The sequence below is a fragment of the Danio rerio genome, chromosome 14, assembly GCF_052040795.2.
Source record: "Danio rerio strain M-AB ecotype USA chromosome 14, GRCz13ab, whole genome shotgun sequence".
Classification (NCBI taxonomy): Eukaryota; Metazoa; Chordata; class Actinopteri; order Cypriniformes; family Danionidae; genus Danio; species Danio rerio.
In genome coordinates, this window is record NC_141034.1 from 53930050 (window position 1) to 53952036 (window position 21987).

The 21987-nt window shown below is 36.0% G+C and overlaps 2 protein-coding genes across 4 annotated transcripts in view; both read left to right on the forward strand.

Annotated features, from left to right (window-relative positions):
* nsd1a (nuclear receptor binding SET domain protein 1a) overlaps nt 1–21987 on the forward strand; it is a 1446438-nt gene that overhangs the window by 254751 nt on the left and 1169700 nt on the right. The window lies entirely within an intron of this gene.
* The window catches only part of tnip1 (TNFAIP3 interacting protein 1), a 51710-nt gene that overhangs the window by 23379 nt on the left and 6344 nt on the right, over nt 1–21987 (forward strand). For 2 of the 3 annotated variants that reach the window (NM_001442279.1, NM_001442278.1), the window contains 7 exon segments: nt 751–882; nt 10744–10872; nt 12036–12161; nt 14766–14891; nt 15073–15153; nt 15703–15888; nt 19018–19102. In NM_001442279.1, coding sequence (NP_001429208.1) covers nt 751–882; nt 10744–10872; nt 12036–12161; nt 14766–14891; nt 15073–15153; nt 15703–15888; nt 19018–19102 — 865 coding nt within the window. 3 annotated transcript variants of the gene reach the window in all.

A 21987-nucleotide genomic window follows, 5' to 3' on the forward strand; every position in this document is an offset into this window, starting at 1 on the left:
AGTTCGATTTAGCATGTTTATGTGGCAAAAATGTCTCCGACATTTATTGGATTTTTTTAAGAATATTTATGAATGTCTCCAGTAGATATACAGAACAGCATTAATGCGTCCTAATGTAAAGTGACGCTGCTAAAAACTGCAGCAAGATAAAGTAATTGTTTGCAGAAGCACAGACCTTTATCTATCTAATAAAGTATAATTATGGAAACTGTGTTCATCTTAAGTGATGACACACACACACACACACATACACACACACACACACACACACACGCACACACATATATATATATAGAGAGAAAGAGAGTTTAGATGCAAAAAATTTGTAAAACTTTAACTTGTAACTATAGGAATAATCAAGATAAACATAAAAAATGTATATACCATTTTATTTTAAATGTATTTTTCTTCTATTTTTAAGGATGTTCAGTGACCAAACTCTTATTTTAATAAAAAAAAAAAAACAGTTTTGTTTAAATGCAACAAAACACATTGTCTATATTCACTTATAAATGTATAAAATTGCTCATTTCCATACTCATTTATGCTGAGCACAACATGTTAGAACGTGTTATAATCTGTTATGCAAATGTGAAAAGAAGATGCATTTTCAAAGAGAAAGTTTTGTCAATGCATAAAATTTCCTTGCTGCTAAAATAAAAGATATATGCCGGGTCAGTGCACAGGTTAGTGGCAGGAGTGGTAAAAACCTTAGTTTATCTAAAAGTAATGACTTTTCTGTCTTTCTAGATCACAGACTTACGGCAGCGGCTGGCAGACTCCCAGAAGACTGTGCTGGAGCTGGAAGCAGAGCGTGAACAGAGACAGAGAGACTACGACAAAAAACTCCTCCTTGCCAAGTCTAAGATCGACAATGTGCAGGTACTGATCTCCAGACAGAAACCCATAATCAGTGCTTTTAGGTAGAGAGAAATTAATTCTGATTGTAAAGTTCTGTCCTTTTTCTCTATCTTATAATAACCTACCTCTGTGATTATGGCTATATTAATACGGATAATTAAAAAAAGGGTGTTTTCATCTAAAAATGCTGCATGTCCACATTATCTTTTTTTAATTCTTTCAATCATCCACACTAAAATGGCTGAAAATGCTTTCGTTTACATACTGCGCATGTGCACAAATGTAAGATGATTTTTCCTGTGTCATATCAGTCTGCCGTTTATTTACTTTCCATCTCTTTGAAACATTGCGACAAAAAAAAAAAAACAGTCTGACAGAAAAAACCTTTGAAGAGAGGCAATATGAAACATGTACAAACTGACGTTAACCTTTAATAAAGCTGTCGAAATGGACAGAATGCAAAACATCTGCTTTACAGTGTCGTCCTCCATGTTTGCTGAATTGGTCACATGACTGCATCAAAAAGGTGGCATCGTAGTTGAAAGCCTCCGTTTTCACAGTCCACACTGGAACATGAAAACACAGTTTAAAATGTATCCACTTTAGACAGCATTTTCCAAAAATTAAGTTTGCGTTTCCAAAAAGTGACATCTCAGTGTGGACAGAAGGCCAGAACGGAGACAAAAATAATTCTTAAACGAAAACGTATTAGTGTAGACCAGTGGTTCTCAAACTTTTTTCTATCAAGTACCACCTTAGAAAAACATTGTCTTTCCAAGTACCACCAAAATGAGCAGCATTGAAATACAGTAGCGTAGTTGGACCAGTAAAGCAGCTACAACTCTGTTAAAAAAACCTGTCAGATTACCTCAGAAATATAGCCTATATATAATATATGGCATATTATATACATCATTTTTAATAAATTTAGAATTATATGTAGCATGTACATGACATATATTTTTATTCCTCCGTGTACCACTAGAAGGAAGCCCACGTACCACTAGTGGTACACGTACCACAGTTTGAGAACCACTGGTGTAGACAAAGTTTCTGCTGCTCTGTTCTATTGAGCACTGCGGCCTCTATCATCTGTAAGTGTAAGATTTTTGGAACCACCAGGACTCTTCCTATCTAAGTTGAGTGATTGGTGGAGAAGGGCCTTAGTCAGGGAGGTTATCAATAACACGATGGTCACTGTGTCTGAGCTCCAGCGTTCTTCTGTGGAGAGAGGAGAACCTTACAGAAGGACAACCATCTGTGCAGCAATCCACCAATCAGGCCTGTATGGTAGAGTAGCCAGATGGAAGACACTCCCCGCCTGGACTTTGCCAAAAGGCATCTGAAGGACTCTCAGACCATAAGAAACTAAACTCTCTGGTCTGATGAGACTAAAATTTAACTCTTTGGAGTGAATGCCAGGCGTTACATTTAGAGAAAACCAGGCAGCGCTCATTACCAAGCTAATACCATGCTGCCACCACCATGCTGTGGGGATGTTTTTCAGCAGCAGGAACTAGAAGACTAGTCAGGATACAGGGAAAGATGAATGCAGCAATGTACTGAGACATCCTGAATGAAAACCTGCTTCAGAGTGCTCTTGACCTCAAACTGGGGTGACAATTAATCTTCCAGCAGGACAATAACCCAAAGCACACCGCCAAAATATCAATGGAGTGGCTTCACAACAACTCGGTGAATGCCCTTCAGTGGCCAAACCAGAGCCCAGACCTGAATTCTATTGAACATCTCTGGAGAGATCTGAAAAAGGCTGTACACCGTCGCTTCCCATCCAACCTGATAGAGCTTGAGAGGAACTGCAAAGAGGAATGGGCAAAAATTCCCAAAGACAGGTGTGCCAAGCTTGTGGCATCATATTCAAAAAGACTTGAGGATGTAATCGCTGCCAAAGGTGCATCAACAAAGTAATGAGCAAAGGCTGTCAATACTGATGCACATGTGATTTTTCAGCTTTTTTATTTTTAAAAAATTTGCAACAATTTCAAAAACTCTTTCTTTACATTGTCATTATGGGGGATTGTGTGTAGAATGTTCAGGAAATAAATTAATCCCTTTTGGAATAAGGCTGTAACATAAAATAATGTGAAAAAAATGAAGCACTATGAATAAATTCCAGATGCACTGTACAATAGTGTTTTCAATCTGAAAATCATTCATGAGAAAATCCAAATCTTCTCAGAATTTGTTAAAGTTGAGTAAATCACTGCTTCCCTATTGATTCTAATTACTATAGTAAGCATTTAGTGAGAAAGTAGTGTCACAAGGACACTTTAAATAGTGTTACCCTTTCAGTTTTTCATTTGGGAATCACCAGACACTCCTCCAAATGACCGTATGACATTCTTAGTCTACAGTAAGAGTTTCCCTTTATTTCCCTGAGGGGACAGTCAAATATGTCTCAGATGAACTGCTTTTTGGTTTAATAGACTGTCACGTTACGGCTGGTTTCATTTTCACATCAACGGCCTACTTATCATGCTCTTTAGGTTATTTATGAGTTAATGACAGCATTACACAGGTTTTGTCAGCATGAATCGCCCCTGTGGCAGACCACAGATTTTCCATCGCGGACTCAAAACCACAGGCCGAAATGTAGTGTCCGATTCTAATGTCACGTACAGTAGATAAAATGCATCTGATTGATATCAAACTTGTATTGAACTTTTCAAAGGTCAGCATGAGTTTTGTGTGGGAAGGCTGTCATGTGGCAGCTGCTTTGACGGATTGTGTGTGCTTTTCCCCAGTGCATACTATACATATTTTACCATGTTATTTATTTATCATGTGATGATTTCCTTTTAGTTAAATATGCTTAAGATAGTTACAGATAAATTACAGAGAAATCACTGAGCGCTCACTTGTAACGATAGAGGTGGTGAAAGTTCATATCACAGTTGTTTTGCCAAGTTGGTTGTAGAAGTTTCTCTATATATACGTTGATTTATTTCCTTATTTTAAAAACAAACCTTTTTAAGGTAACAACATAAAATAAAGAATATTTCAGTGAAAGTATGTGAAAATAAAAAAAATATTTAGCCTTTTTTTTAATTAACAAAAAACAAAACAAAGATTCATCTTACAAATGCATAATATACTAATAAAATAAGCTGGTGGTTCATTTTACAGGTAATAATAAATCAAAAATAAAAAAATTTTGTTGTTTATTAACGATGTCACAGTGGTGCAGTGGGTAGCACGATCGCTTCACAGCAAGAAGGTCACTGGTTTGAGCCCCGACTGGGTCAGTTGGCATTTCTGTGTGGAGTTTGCATTTTCTCACTGTTTCCCAGCGATGGGCTGCAGCTGGGAGGCCATCCGCTGTGTAAAACATATGCTGGACAAATTGGGGGTTCTTTTGGCCAGCGGAGAAATTAAAATGGTCGTGCCCAACTGAGTCTGGTTCTCTCAAGGTTTTTTTTCTTCACTCCCATCAGGTGAAGTTTTTTTTCCCTCTCCGCTGTCGCCACTGCCTCGCATGGTTCAGGATTGGTAGAGCAACGCATCGATGAATTGGCTCTTCAGTGTTTGAACTCTCAGTAATGATTAAATCACACTGAACTGAGCTAAACTGAACTGAACTTAAACACTAAAAACTGAACTACACTGTTCCAGTTACTATGACCATTTATGTGAAGCTGCTTTGACACAATCTACATTGTAAAAGCGCTATACAAATAAAGCTGAATTGAATTGAATACCACTGTGGTGACCCCAGATTAATAAAGGAACTAAGAAAGTTAATGAATGTATAAATTAATAAATACAATTAATTCATGTTACATCTACATATTTGTGCCCAAACACTCTTGAAATGCTCAGTCAAAGGCCTTAAAAACACATGAAACTGATCAACTTTCACTCTTATGGATAAACCTAGCAGTGACTCTATAAATCAGATGTGTTCTCTAGCTCCTGGTCAGTTATAATCCAGACCAGAGGTGGGACCAAGTCATTGTTTGGCAAGTCACAAGTAAGTCTCAATTCATTGCCCTCAAGTCCCGAGTCAAGTCCCGAGTCAAGAAGGGCAAGTCCCGAGTCAAGTCCCAAGTCAAAGGCAACAAGTCTCAAGTCAAGTCCAAAGTCCTATAGTTTGATTTTCGAGTCTTTTCGAGTCTTTTTAACAGAAAAATGAACTGTAAACAGATTATGTATGGTTGTAAGATCTGTATTTATTAAACAAACCTTTTTTTATGAAAGAACATTGCTCAGATATATAAAAACACAAATGTAATTTTCTGAAAAAGTGCTAAACAGTGCTGCATCTTGTCTACACAGCACATTGCACAAGAACGAGTTCCACTACAATAGAGTCCATTTTGCCTCACATCACACAGAAATTGCAGGTCTACTGCTGTCTAGTTCATTAAGTTTAATTGTGCTATGTTATGTCTTCTGTGATCAACTTGTGATTAACTAAAACTACATAAACGACCTCAATGAGGCAGCAGTAGACCAACAACTCCTGTATGCTGCAAAGTAAAATTGAGTGAACTTGGTATTTTGTCAATTGAATCTCGTGTGTGCTGAAGAGATGAAGATGCAAATCTGTCTAGCAGCAATGTAAAATTGTGGCACATATTCTCAATGAAGTAGGCTACTTTATACAAAAATTAACGTTGTTTTCTTCACATAACAATGAAGAACTTTGCTCTCTACCTTGTGTAACGCTCGTGCACCGATTTCCTCTGTGGACAAAACTGCTTGCGAGCTCTGAAATATACGCTGCTCACGCGCAAATTTTCTCGCTCTCAAATATGCACTGCTAATGCACACATTTTCCTGCGCGCTCTCAGAGATTATATACAGAATTTGAGTCTTGTGTTTCCTCTTCCTTTCGTGCTTTTTGATATGATTTATATTGAGGCACTATTTATTAACAATAAGCAAAATACTAAAATAGACTTACATATAAAATTTTTAATCTAATAAACCATAACATTTTGGCTGTATGTTTTATGATGAGATATTTCCAGTTACAAACACTTAAAGACACAGATAATAGATGTTGGATGTAAAGAATGCATTTTGTTTTACAAACATTTATTAATCACCCGAAAGGTGTACCATACTAATCAAATAAAAAAACATTTAAACAAAAATATTACTAACGCAAGCAGAAATGTAACTGTGATAAAAATAAGGAAACCATTATCAACATTGATAAACCATATCAACATTCTGGAATAATCAATTTACCAGGAGGATCTCTGGAGAGCAAAAGCAGGAAAGGTTTGAGGCGCCAGTGTGGACAAAAGTCAAGCAAACGCAGTGAGACTGAATACGTGCACGAGAGACCAGCCAATCAGATTGAAGTACCTGCCCACTGGTGAAAGTAATGTCAGAGCCAATCAGATTTTTCTTTCTTTTCATAAAGAACGGGGTTCAAATCCTACTTAGGCACTTGTAAACTATCATTTTAGACCATTTTGTCAAAAATCCCTACTGAAAAAAACAGCTTGATCCAGCCTAGGCTGGTTTTAGCTGGTCGACCAGGCTGGTTTTAGAGGGGTTTTGGCCATTTCCAGGCTGGTTTCCAGCCATTTTTTAGCCTAGTCTTAGCTGGTCAGGCTGGGAGATGACCAGCTAAAACCAGCTTGACCAGCCTAGCCAGGCTGGGAGCCCAGCCAAAACCAGCTATGTCCAGCTTAAACCAGGCTGGTCAAGCTGGTTTTAGCTGGATTTTGCTGGTCAGTTTCCAGCCTGATCAGCTAAGACCAGGCTGGAAATGGCTGGAAACCAGCCTAGAACTGACCAAAACCCCTCTAAAACTACCTGGTCGACCAGCTAAAGCCAGCTTACCAGCCTAGACTGGTTTAAGCTGGATTTTTCTGCAGGGATATTGTAATGTTTAACAATTTATTAGAGCCACAAATTATCTAAAACTTGTTTTCATGTTTGAATAGGCAATAAATGTGCTAAATAAATTAAAATAGAAATACCCACAGTGAAACAGTTATATAAATTTAAATATTAGTTTAAATACATTCATAGTGGTTTTAAATATCTTTTAATATGTAAAGTAGAGTTCAAATTCAACAAACTGAATAAAACAAGTCTTAATTTTTAGTTTATTTAAAAACAATTACAAATGGAGTAATTCAACTCACAATTGAATGATCTCATTGAGTGATGGAATAATAAAGGTAAAACTTTAATTGAATGATCAGTCAAGTGTTTTCCAATGAAATCTGTTAAAATAAGAGTCCTACAAAACAGGAACAAAGACACTCATGAAACGAAATGTGATTGTCAATTGTATTTTTTATTAGATGGTTGGTTTTAAGTACCTTAAAAATAGTAGATAAGCCTTAAATATAGAGGGGGAAATACAGAAAAACAAACAAACAGAAATTCAACAATATAGATGCATTACATTACAATCTCACAATAAAAATTTAATTAAAAACCATGTAGAGGACTAAAATATTGCTAAGAGGCATAACATCAACAATAATACAAATACTTTTAAGGTTTTAAATACTAAATAAAATTAATAGTATCAATCCAAAATATAAAAAGGTAACACTTTACAATAAGGTTGTATTAATTAATTAAGTTTATCTATGTACTAATGTGAACAAACAATGCAGTGAAGTACAGTTACAAATCATTACAGTATTCATTAATTAATGGAAATAAAATTATTGGTTAACCTTTGTTAAATCACAGTGCATTAACATTAATGTTAACAAGCATACCTTTAAATTGTAATAATGCAATAGTAAATGTTAAACTATAATTAATAAAGGTTTAAAAGTATAGTTCATCATTAGTTCATGTTAGTACATAGATTAACTAAAAAAACCTTATTGCAAAATGTTACCAAAAAATAACAAAATACTTTTTTCACAGTTTTAAGAGCTTTAAAAATAAATTATATATATCTAGTTATTATGGCATGTAATTATTATTACTACTAATTAAATAGTTAGAAAATGCTGTCAGAGGATGGGCAAAACACAAAAATAAAACATAATCTGCGCATTGACACAAACGACCAAGTGCAAAAACATAAATTACAGCCATGTTCATTCATAATTATGTGAAATAAATGAGGAGAGGGTAAGTTTGGTTAAAAAACTGAAGTTCATTGACTTATACACAACAGTTAAACAATGCTTTTGCACAACAGTAACACATTGCGAGTAGTAAAGTCTCTTACCTTTGACAGATGTTGTAAATCCGCTGAATAAAACAAAAGGAGCAGATCGCGGATGTGTTTATTTCACTCTCCGAGTCAGAATGAAAATGGCATCTTCAAATTTCCCGCTGGTGCAAAAACACGGAAGTGCGCCACAAAGCGCTAGTGGTCGAAAGTATGCGCGCATGCTTTCTGTCACACACACACACACACAGAGATAGAGCGCTCCGTGTCAACATACTTTTTATCTTTGGGCTTTTTATAGAAAGTAGCAAGTCTTTACAAGTCAATAGGCGCAAGTCCAAGTGAAAGTCCGAGTCATTTATGTTCAAGTCCAAGTCGAGTTGCAAGTCTTTTCATATTTTGTCAAGTCGAGTCTGAAGTCATCAAATTCATGACTCGAGTCTGACTCGAGTCCAAGTCACATGACTCGAGTCCACACCTCTGATCCAGACTCAACATCTCATATCCTGCGATGTGACTATTGCAGATGTGCACATTTTGATATCGATGCTGAAGCAATATTTTTGTGCAACCCTGTTTTGTATTTACATCCAACTGTTTTTATTTTGTACTTTTGCGATATTCTTATCCTTGAATGTAAACATAGCTTATGACATTACAGTAACAGTTGTTGTTTCTCGATTTTAACTAGTAGATATTTGGTAACACTTTATAATAACTACACACTATGAATCATTTACTAAGCATTAGCATCTAGTGAATTCATTATTTGTTAAACATTAACTCTACATTAATAAACGTTAGTAAACAGTTTATAACTGCAGCTACAAATGCTCTATTCTTGACTTATAAGCACCTATGTCATGTGTCTAATAATTGTATTTTTATACTTAGTTAATGATTTATTTTTCATTACTAAATTAAGTATCGCATTATTTACAAACCATTTGTATTTAAGAGTAGTTGAGGGTTTTTAGGATCATTCAGAATGAGTTAGTAAATGATTAATAAACTATTGAAATCAACATTTATATATCTTATTATTCAGGCATTTACTAATAGTTAACTAATATGTTAATAAATGACTTCATGCAGTTTTGTGACCTAATCTAAGGACTGTTTATACTTTATAAATGACAAATAAAGGCTCAGAATCAAATGAACAATAATCTTTGCAATCTTTTCTAAAAACTAAAATTACTCTAGAATTACTGTAAAGTTTAAACATTGCCAAATAACAGGAATGTCAAAATATGACATACAACTAAATGAAACAACAACAATATAATAATTTAACAATGTAATAAGATGAAATGTTTAAACTCTACAGTTATTTTATTTTAGATCAGGTTGCAAAGATTTATTTTTCATTTGAAGTACAGTTTCATTTGTGTATCTTTAAATGAATAGGAATGAATAATGTCATTTTTCCCTGATAAGGATTTACTGAGCCTTTATTTGTCAGGGGGATTTATAAAAGCATAACTAGTTTATAAAGCATACCTAGTCCTCACTTTTTAGGTTACAAAACTAGATGAAGTTGAGTTAATAAAGCATTTATTAACATATTAGTTGACGATTAATATATGCCTGAATAATAAGATATATAAACGTTGATTTCAATAGTTTATTAATCATTTACAAACTCATTCTGAATGATCCTAAAAACCTTCAACTACTCTTAAATACAACTGGTTTGTAAATAATGCGATACTTAATTTAGTAATGAAAAATAAATCATTTACTAAGTATGAAAATACAATTATTAAGCACATTTTAAATGTGGTTATAAGTCAAGAATAGAGCATTTGTAGCTGCAGTTATAAACTGCTTACTAACGTTTATTAATGTAGAGTTAATGCTTAACAGGTAATGAATTCACTATTTGCTAATGCTTAATAAATGATTTATAGTGTGTAGTTATTATAAAGTGTTACCATGGTGGGGTATATAATGTAATACTTAATTTAGTAATGAAAAATAATTCATTAGCAAAGTATGAAAGTACAATTATTAAGCAGATTATAAATATGTTTGTAAGTCAAGAATAGAGCATTTGTAGCTGCAGTTATAAACTGCTTACTAACGCTTATTAATGTAGAGTTAATGCTTAACAGGTAATGAATTCACTATTTGCTAATGCTTAATAAATTATTTATAGTGTGTAGTTATTATAAAGTGTTACCAGATATTTTTATCAGGACAAAAATGTTAATATTTTTTGTTGTTGTTACTATTTTTTCCTCAAAAGTACATGTAAATCTCTCATAAAGACTATTTTAAAATAAATTATTTTTGATCTTAACAAATGTATCTTTGTTGAAGTTCATTTGTATCAGCTTTGTTTGCTTTTAGTGCATTGTTTCATTTTGCAACAAACATAAATACTACTATTTTTGTTCACACTTTACTTATTGGCACAGTGCTTTCTATTTACAAATGATTAAGTGTGACTTTGCCTCAATGTGCTCCTAATTTTCTGCTTATCAGTAGTTATTAAGGTACTAGTGAGATTTAGGTATTGGTTAAGAATGTAGAATGAGATCATGCAGAATATATGCTTTATAAATACTAATAAGCAGTCAATATATTAATAATAGCCCTGAAATAAACCACTAGTCAATAGTAAGAATTAGTACACAAACTAAAGTCTTAACATTTTTTTCCTAGTGTCTGTGAATATATGTCCCTGACGTCCCTTATTTCAGGTGACTTGATTTTTGCTCACCATTATATTTGCGTGTGTGTTTTCATAGGGGGAGAAGGAGTGCCTCACCTCAGAGACGTGTGAGCTAAAACAAAAAGTGCGTTACCTGCAGGACCAGTTGCTGCCACTTACTAAACAAAGAGAATATCAGGAGAAGGAGATCCAGCGGCTCAACAGGGTCAGTCACAGAGCACACATGCATGAATGCAATATTACTATGGACTAGGCATGGTGTGGTTTAACTTTCTGACGGTATGATCACCTTGGATAAAAATATCGCAGTTTCACAGTATTGTTATTACTCCTCCAAAACATGTGCTTTTTAAATGTCTGGGTAAAACAAACAACAACAAATGTGAATAATTCTGACTTCAACTGTGTCACATGAGAAGCACTTCTCACAAAACAGATGCTGTAATGTATACACATAGATGCTTAGGTTAGTAATTATTATATATACATATCTATGAACAGGAATTGATTATAGCTGCGAATCAGTGATAATCATACCTGCCAACATTTGTCTCGGAAAATCCGATAATTGTGAATAACACAGATGAGAACCGGGTTTTTTTGTAGTACAGTTAGCGGTGGAGCCAGAAAGGCAATTGCAGATTAGGAAGTGAAGTGGAGACTACATAGTTGAGTTTTTAGTCGTTTCTTGAAAATAGCGAGTGACTCTGCTGTTCTGATGCAGTTAGGGAGTTCATTCCACCAACTGGGCAGATTGAGCACGAGATTTAGGAAAGAGATTTCTTCCCTCTTTGGGATGGAACCATGAGGCGACGTTCATTCACAGAACGCTAGTTTCTGGAGGGCACATAAATCTGCAGAAGTGAGAGCAGATAAGGAGCAAAGCCAGAAGTCGCTTTGTAAGCAAACATCAGAGTTTTGAATTTGATGCGAGCAGCAACTGGCAGCCAGTGCAAACGGATGAGTAGCAGAATGAGAGAGTAGCATGTGCTCTTTTAGGTTCATTAAAGACCACTCGTGCTGCTGTGTTCTTTATATCTTTTTTATATCTTTATTTCTTGCTTTTTTAAAAGCAATTACATCTTTATTATTCACAAACAAATGTAGCCTTTTGTTAAAAAAGTAATTCTGAGTTCGTAATAGCCCAAAAGCGATAATAACTGTTAAAGATTGCTGTTTAATTATGTTTTGGGTTGCTGAAAGAATCATTTGCCGCCATACCACTCAGTGATAACAGGCCATTATTTTCTTGTTGTAAGGAACTCTTCTCATTCTTATATGCTGGCTTGGTGCACAAGAGGTATTTCTTAGATTATCAATTACTGTGTTGAAAGGTGCATATGTTCTGATTGTGCTATTTTTTAATAGGCATTAGAGGAAGCTTTGAACCTGCACTCTCCTTCATCCACACAGCCAGGAATGAATCTGGGAGAAGGTGTTGCCAACCTGAGACAGCAGGAGCTGCACACACAGATTGCTGTACTGAAGGAGCAGGTATAAAACACATGGAGACTTCCTATCAATGTACAGCCATGTAAACAGAATATTAAGGCATCCTATGAAACCTTTTTTTTTCGGCTTAGTCCTTTATTTATCTGGGGTTGTCACAGCAGAATGAACCCAGGGTGTCCCCAGGGTCTTAAATGTCCTAAATACATCTTAAAAAGTCTTAAATTCACTGAAATATTGTATTGTAGGGCTTAAATCATCTTAAACAGGTTGTAATTTTTCCTATTTCCATGTAAAGTTGCCCATTCACTAACAGTCTAATGAACAGCCTTTCAAGTAATGTGTTACCAAAAATAGCAAAGAAAATAAAAACAAATTAAAAACCAATAAATACCTGCTGTGCATTAACACAAGTATCCAAAAAGACACACATACACATTAAAAACTATACAATGAAAATAAATAAATAAATAAATAAAGATTACAAAACATATCCACCATATTCACCTACATTTCTTGTATTATCTCATCAAGTTTATCTACATTATTATTATTAAAAAACATTAAAAGGGCACTAGGCATCTCCAGAAAATTTTATATAATAAAAAAAATAATAATAATATTAAGCACTCATTTTTAAGCTACTTCCTGAGAAAAACTACTCGATTACAGTCATTTGAGTGTGTATAATTCATTACTTTAGCATACATAACTCTATCCCAAATGCTTTAGGGGCCATAAACACTGTGGTCAGATGTACTCTAATAGTGAATGAGCTCTTCAGGACATTCAAGTCTTTTCATTTGATCAGAGGATCTAGAGTTGTCGAGGTTTTACTTACTGAATTGATCCTTTAGTCGTCTCACCTCATTTATCAAAGCTGCTTCTTAAGAACTGAGTGTTGATTTTCACTGTGAGTCATAAAGAGCTCAGTTTGCTGAACTACAGCAGCGTCTGCAGAGATCCACCAGGGTTGTTTTAGTACATTAAGACTACAACTATTGGTCAAAGACATTTTTAGGTTGAGTTGAGGTATGCTTTATTGTCCTTTGCAGGAAATTTGTCTTACTCAGTCCACATGTAGTAATAATAATAATAATAATAATTAAACGTGTAACAATCACCAACAACAAGGACATTTAAAAATACAATCAAGATGTGTTTTTGTTGACTGAAATAAAATATATATTCAAAATATATGAAAAACTATAATAGTCACTGAATAGGTAACTGAAATCAGATCTCATTTGGTTGTGGAAAGACTTTTTCTACACTAAGGAAAACGTTTCTACTAAGAAATGTTCACTGAAAGGTTCTTTGATAAACCACAAATAGTTCTTCTACGGCCTCATCACTACAAAATCCTTTATTTTAAAGGGATATTTCTCCCAAAAATGACCGTCATCCACTTATTCCAAAAATGTCAAAGTTTCTTCTGTCAAACACAAAAGAACATATTTTGACATATGTTTTACCATGTACTATTGACTTTTGATAGTATGTGTTTTTCCCACTATAGAAGTCAATGGTTACCAGTTACTAAACTAAAGATTTGTTTACTAAATCTAAACAAAACAAACATAATAATTTGCAAAAATAAATAATTGTTTCCAGAATTAATAAACACTCATTCTGTCAAATCTGACTTGTATCTGTTTACAGCAGAGAAACCCAAACTAGGGCCATCAGGCCAAATATGATTTTAAATGATGTTTTCTATTTATTTTTAAATATTATGAAATAAACTTTGATATTACCCATGGCAACTTTAATGTAATATAGTTTGGTTTATTTACCTTCGACCCACGGCCCTTGATGATATTTGGTTTTTGGCCCTTCATATGAAAAGCTTTTACACACAAACACATCAGTCAAGAGCAAGATCATATATAAAAAATATTTACTAGATAAACATGAAACGTTTGTTCTAAATACTTTATAAAAATTATAAAAATGCTTTTTTGAATAACAAAAAAAAAATTCACTGAAAGGTTTTTTGAGGAACCAAAAATGGTTCTTCTATGGCTTTTATCACTGCAAAAGAAGATACTTTGAGAAATGTTTAACCATGAACATTTGCAAATAATAATATTAAATAATTCATTCTCTTTGCACCTTGGTCCCTTTATTAATCTGTGGTCACCAAAGCAGAATGAACCGCCAACTTATCCAGCCTATCTTTTCCAGCCTTTGACGGCCTTCCAGCTGCAACCCATCACTGGGAGACATCCACACACACTCATTCACACAAATACGCACATAAACGCTGCTCAACAGCATTCAAATGTTAGCAGGAAATGGACGTTTTTAAGATTTCTAGAGTCGTCCACCATAATTTTGTAACTCAAAAGAATCGGCACTGGTATCGTTTTAAAAGTATCGATTTAGCACCCGTATCGAAATAATCCCAAACGATACCCAACGCTCAACGTTGTCTGTTAACTGCTATACCACAGTTACTAAAACTGAAACTAAATATAGAGAAACCATATAGAAGTGTGTTCACAAAATAAAAATAATACATCAACAATGAAGCAAACTAAAACTGAACTGAAATGTGCAGCAAATGAAGAATAGTACTGAAATGGCAGCCATTTTCTAAATGCTAAACAGTAATAACCTTGGTGATCACACCTGTGCTTTTCTCAGGTGAAGATCTTCGAGGAGGACTTCAGGAAGGAAAGGAGCGATCGAGAGCGTATGAATGAAGAGAAAGAAGACCTGAGGCGGCAGGTGGAGCGGCTTCAGGGTCAAATGACCAATCTGACCAATCAGGTCAGCACACTTCAATTCTGTTCATCTTTATTACTGCAGTGCTGATATGAAGGTTGTGTTAAAGCAGCTTAACATAGATGAAGTTAAGTGCCTTATGATAAAATGAGTTCAGAAGAAAGTTCATCATGAGACCTGAAAGAGTACTGAATTCAGTGAGTGTGTGTGTGTGTGTGTTACTCAGCTTCATCAAGCACAGAATGAGTGTCAGCGTGAGCGAGCCGAGAGGTGTAAACTGGAGAGACTGCAGATGCAGCATAAACAGGTAACTCAAATATGCCTTAACAGCACCACCTTGTGGTAGAAATGAACAGCTTCACACAGGGATGCCAGGTATTTGCAACATAACTAGTGAAATGGCCAATCAAAAACGATCCCAATAACACAAAAAAACTTGGCAACTTCCATCTAAAAAAAATGTATATGTATATTACATTTATACCTCTCTACCAAAACAATGACGTCATATTTCATACAAGCTGTATTTAATTATTAGTTTCTTACTCGGTTCATTGTTTATGAAGCATGTGCAATCATCGGATAAATGTACATAAATTGAGAAGTTTATGCAAAATATCTGAATAACATAGGCTAATCTCTAACCTAATGCTAACAAAGAAAAATATGAAAAAGAAAATCTTCAGTGTCCAAAACGTTAATGCTTTACCCACACTTTACAATAAGGCTTCAGTAGTTAAAGCAGCATAATTGACTTGGCAACACAACTGACAGATTACAAGCAATAATGTGGTAGACGATTTGATCTAAAGACAGCGGGAGCTTATGGAGATTTTTGTTTTGGGGTGTTTTGGAGGGGCAACAGGAAAGGAGGACGTCTGACCCTACGTCTAATGCCCCCAATGGCCCGATGAGTCCTCCATACTGCGGGCCGTTTGTGCAGGTGGGCCATCAGGGTCTGGAGGGGTGGCCCATTCACTTCCCACCCCGCATGCCCAACATCAGCACAGCACCCGGCAGAGACTTCCAGCCCGTCAATCCTGTGAGTCTGTCATGATGATAATAATACGCATCTTATTTTAAATAAGTCTTATCTTATTTCCCATTCCACACCAAAAACACTTATTTTAAAGGGATAGATCACCCAAAAATGAATATTTTCTTAGTTTGTTTTCTTCAGTTTGAGTTTCTAGCTGCGTCCCAAATGCATACTTATGCACTATTCTACGCCATTTTGTAGTATAAATAGTAATAAGTAATAAGTAGTGTGTTCACACTGAAAACTCTAAAAAATAATGAGTGCACTTTAATTACCCGGATGATGCACTCATTCAGCCGCTAAAATAAAGTGTGTAATGATGGACACTTCACGCACTCAACGACCACAGGTTTGCTTACGTAGTGAAATGGGCGGAGCTATCGGACGCACATGTTGGATAGCTTTATTTACTTTGGATGGTCAAAGCAAAATTCTCCTACGACAGTGATTATAGCGCCTCCCGATGTTGAATGCGGCAATACTCACGGCAGGTATTATTTGATAATTCGGTCGTTTATTTCACTGATTTGGCAACCGTCAAACGTCATCAGCGAAACGGTTTGAATTTCTGCTTAGTAAAAAAACATTAGTGCTCCATTTGGGACGACACTACATACATATACTATCCTGTTGAGTGTGTAAGTGCATAAGTACATAGTGCATGAGTGCATAGTGTATAGTGTGGCATTTGGGACGCAGCTTCTGTTATTAATCTATTTCCACACCAAAAACACTTATTTTAAAGGGACAGATCACCCAAAAATGAATATTGTCATTATTTACTCACTTGATTCAAAACTGTTTGAGTTTCTGTCTTCTGCTATTAAACCATTTCCCATTCCACACCAAAAACACTTATTTTAAAGGGATAGATCACCCAAAAAAATTTAATTTTCTCATCATTTACTCACTTGATTCAAACCTGTTTGAGTTTTTGTCTTCTGTTTTTAATCCATTTCATATTCCACACCAAAAACACTTATTTTAAAGGGATATATCTCCCACAAATGAAAATTGTCATTATTTAATCACTTGTTCCAAACCTGTTTGAGTTTTTGTCTTCTGTTATTAATCCATTTCCCATTTTACGTTAAAAAACACTTATTTTAAAGCGACAGTTCACCCAAAAGTGAGTATTCTGTCATTATTTACTCAATTGTTCCAAACCTGTTTGAGTTGAGATATTTTGAAGAATGCTGAAAATCTGTAACCATTGACTTCTATAGTATTTGTTTTCATCCTTTTGAAGTCAGTGGTTACAGGTTTTCAGCATTCTTCAAAATATCTTTCATTTCTGTTCAACAGATGAAGGAAACTCATAAAGGTTTATAATCATTTTAGGGAGAATAAATCATGAGTAAATATCCTTTTTTTGGGTGAACCGTCCTATTGATATAAATATTTTCAAATTAAATTTAAATATTTCTTATTTATATTATAATACAAATATATTGTATAATATAATATTTCTTTTTTTATAATATTTTTTTTAGAGTTTTTTTTAACCTTTTATTGGGATAGGACAGTGGAGGTTACAGACAGGAAAGTATTGGGAGCTGAGAAAGGGGAAGGGTCGGCAAAGGACCTCGAGGTGGGAATCGAACTCGGGTTTCCATGAGCACCATAGGGCTATATGTCGGCGCACTTAACCACTAGGCTATTGGTAGCACGTACGCCTCATAGCAAGAAGGTCGCTGGTTCAAGCCTCTGCTGCGTCAGTAGGCGTTTCTGTGAAGAGTTTGCATGTTTTCTTTATGTTGGCGTGGGTTTCCTCTGGTTTCCTGAAGTCCTCCTTGAAGATTTTTACCTAAGAAACACACAGGTGTGTGATCACTAAGGTTATTACGGTTCATTACAGTGGTGGGCAAACTTTTCTGACCCGAGGGCCACATCAAGTTTTGCAAACCAACTGAAGGGCCACATGTCAAATCCTTTAAGGAATTACTTTAGTTTATGGTGACAGTATGCATGGAACATGTAATATCGGACAGAAACATGTCACGTTAACACAAAATTATTTTTTTAAATAGTTATTATTGAGTCAAATTTACAAGTCAAATGAATGTGCACTGCTATTTATATTTATCATCACTTATCAATCATAAAACAATAAAATAATCCTTTATAAAATATAACAATAATAATAATTATAATAGCAGTAGGTAGTGCTGTCGCCTCACAGCAAGAAGGTTGCTGGTTCGAGCCTCGGCTGGGTCAGTTGGCGTTTCTGGCGTTTCTCCGGTTTCCCCCACAGTCCAAAGACATGTGGTACAGGTGAATTGGGTGGGCTAAATTGTCCGTAGTGTACAAGTATGCATGGATGTTTCCCAGTGATGGGTTGTAGCTGGAAGGGCATCCGCTGCTTAAAACATATGCTGGATAAGGTGGCGGTTCATTCCGCTGTGGTAACTCCAGATTAATAAAGGCACTAAGCCGAAAAGAAAAGAAAATAAATGAATGAAAGTTGGCGGTTCATTCCGCTGTGGCGACCCCTGATTAATAAAGGGACTAATCTGAAAACAAAATGAATGAGTGAATGAAATATTAAAATAATAAAAATAAACAAATGTTGCAATAATAATTAACATTCATGTTATTTATTCTTTACCTTAAAGCATTGATTTTTGTTTTAGAATTGAGTATTGAGTTTGAGTTTGAATTAGTTTTGATTATCATATTTTTCATTTATTTAAAGTTTTTATATTTTTTTATGCTCCGTATAGTTTACTCTTTTTATTTTAAACAACATACATGGTTTTCATTTTAGTTCATCAAATATAACCCTAATTTAAATCAGCAGGACTCAACTTAGTGTATTTCTTTATTTTATTTTATTTTTTTATTTGGCTTTTATTTCTGTAGTTATTAATGCTGAGAAAAACATTATGCTGATCATTTTGCTTCCTTAATACCCTGTAAACTGACCCAAATATATAATTCCAGCACTTTCAAGCGGTAAACCACATGTGGTGGGAAAAAAACAAAACAATACGTGACTGTAATGATTTATACAAGCAGGGTTTTACAAGAGGCTTCAGTGTGCAGAAGTGAACAGAGATCGAAACTGTTGTTTTCTCAGTGTGTATGTTTGTAAGGAAAGCGAACTTAGCTTTGCTGTGTGTGTGTGTTCAGGGTTTTCCCTGGCAGTCATCTTTCCCACAACCACGTGGTTCAAGAGGACAAGCAGACACAGCTCGAGCCCCGCCAGAAACTGCAGGTAAGCAAGCATTGTTTAAAGGAGGGCTTTCTGTATTTTTCCAGTAACGAGCTATTGTTTTGCATGAAATAAACGGAAGACCAACACTTTCTTGTCTGAGCTACTAAAAGAGCTTGTAACAGCATGAAATATTTTGTATGCAACATTTTGGGAATGTTTTAATATCATGAATAAAAAGTATATTTTTCCCAAAAATGTTCAGTCAAAGAACTCTTCCATAAACAATGACATAGGGCTCTATTTTAACAATCTAGGCACAAAGTCTAAAGTGCATTGCACAAAAGTATTAAGGATGCGTCCTAATCCACTTTTTTATTTTATTTTTCGCTAGTTTAAGGACGAAAAAATACGATCTACACCCTGGCGCATGGTCTAACAGGGTTGTGCTTATTCTCTTAATGAGTTCTGGACATGCATTAAACCAAACACAGTCTCATCTCCAATTCCGTTTAAAGCACATCACACACCGGATGCGCCGCTCAGCGTCGCAACACAGCGCACACATGACAGTTAAAAAATATCGCACACCAGACGCGCACATTCAAAATAAACTTATTCAGACGGCGCTATGTGGTAGAGATCTGCGCAGGACTAAATTTTGAATCCTAGTCCCGCCTGGTTTTAGTTCGAGCCCGACCGCTCCCGCTTATATTCAGCATTTGTTGCCTCGCTGCCCAACCCGCTCCGTTTTCTACCCGCCACGCCAGTTCCCGCTAACGGGGGGGACCGAAAACAACCCAGCTATACAGAGTCCAGACGGCCTATAACAAGTTGTCTGTATACACACACACACACACACACACACAGACACACACACACACACACACACACACACATAGACAGCACCAAGCTCTCTCTCTCATTCACACACATACATACGCACATACACACACATATACACACACACATAGACAGCAACAAACAAGCTAAACAGCATCACGCTCTCTCATTCACACACATACATACACACACACACACACACACATAGCCAGCACCAAGCTCTCTCTCTCATTCACACACATACATACGCACATACACACACATATACACACACACATAGACAGCAACAAACAAGCTAAACAGCATCACGCTCTCTCATTCACACACATACATACACACACACACACACACACACATAGCCAGCACCAAGCTCTCTCTCTCATTCACACACATACATACGCACATACACACACATATACACACACACATAGACAGCAACAAACAAGCTAAACAGCATCACGCTCTCTCATTCACACACATACATACACACACACACACACACATAGCCAGCACCAAGCTCTCTCTCTCATTCACACACATACATACGCACATACACACACATATACACACACACATAGACAGCAACAAACAAGCTAAACAGCATCACGCTCTCTCATTCACACACATACATACACACACACACACACACATAGCCAGCACCAAGCTCTCTCTCTCATTCACACACATACATACGCACACACACACACACACACACACACACACACACACACACACACACACACAGACAGCAACAAACAAGCTAAGCAGCATCACGCTCTCTCATTCACACACATACATACGCGTGCTCGCTCGCTCGGGAGTTGAGAGCGATATTGTTAGACCGCCCGCTCCCGTTCAAATTACACCAGTTACCAAACGCTCCTGCGCTTTATTCTGAAATTTATTCCGAATGCAGACCTCTACTCTGTGGTGTGGCAGAAATATGAACAGTGTCCTGAGTCGTGGCTGGGTGCCACGGACAGCCGCCGAATTGCAGCACTGGTGTGTGTACCCTAATAGCATGACGTCGCTTGGCACAGCGCGTCTCTTAGCAGCGATTCTGGTGTGTGACCCCCTTAAGAGTCAGTTGTGTCACCCCATAGCGCATTTGCTATTTACATGGTGCAAAAACTGAATGCTTCACTAGCGGGAAAACAGTTAAACAGACCATCTGCAGAGCAAAGATCGAACGAGCCTCCTCCATCCGGCCTCTTTACTTTCTCTTTACATTTACACCTTTACTTTTGCGGATGAGGAAACAGTGTTGTACGCACTCCACTGAAGACATCCATTAGCCTACATATTTAATTTAGTATTTAAGTGCAAAGATTTGTTTCAAAACTATTTCTAAATTCAGTTCCAATTTCCAGCAAATGAATAAATGAACAATAATAATGAAGTGTGCTCAAAACACCTGAGTTATATCTAAACACCCGTCCTGTTCTTATGCCCATATGGTGGTGCAGACATCTTCCAAACCTGACAGGTGGACAAATCTAACCTTGTTTATTAAAACAAATGTAAATCTGCAGATAATAAATAATACTGCTAATAATAACAACATTATACAAATGCAAATAGTCATGAATAAACTGGAAAAGTCCCCTGAGATGAGGCATGGAGGCAGGGGTCTTTATATTTATGTGGAAAATAATAACTCTTGTAACATTTGAATTCTTTATTGTTTTTATAAGTAAAGATATTTGTGTATTGCTGTACATCCTGTGTGTATTAAGCAGTGTGTAGGTGTTTGAATTCTCATATGGCCCGTTTCCACTGAGTGGTACGGTACAGTACGGTTTGGTTTGGTATGCTTTTATGGCCGTATCCACTGTCAAAAGGCGTAACGAACCAAACCGTACCACTTTTTCGGGACCCTTTCGAAAGGGTCCCAAACTGCAGAAAGGGTCCCAAAAGATGGAGCTACACGCGCAGCTGCACGCTATTGGTTTACAGAGATACGTCATTCGTAGACTCAACAAGCCAGAATGTAAACAAAGGATGAAATACACAGCGAGAGATTACAGCGGAATTATAAATACATATGCAGCCATGGTCGATCCTGCAAACAAACCCTGTCGTCGTCATGATAAACAGCCACAAAG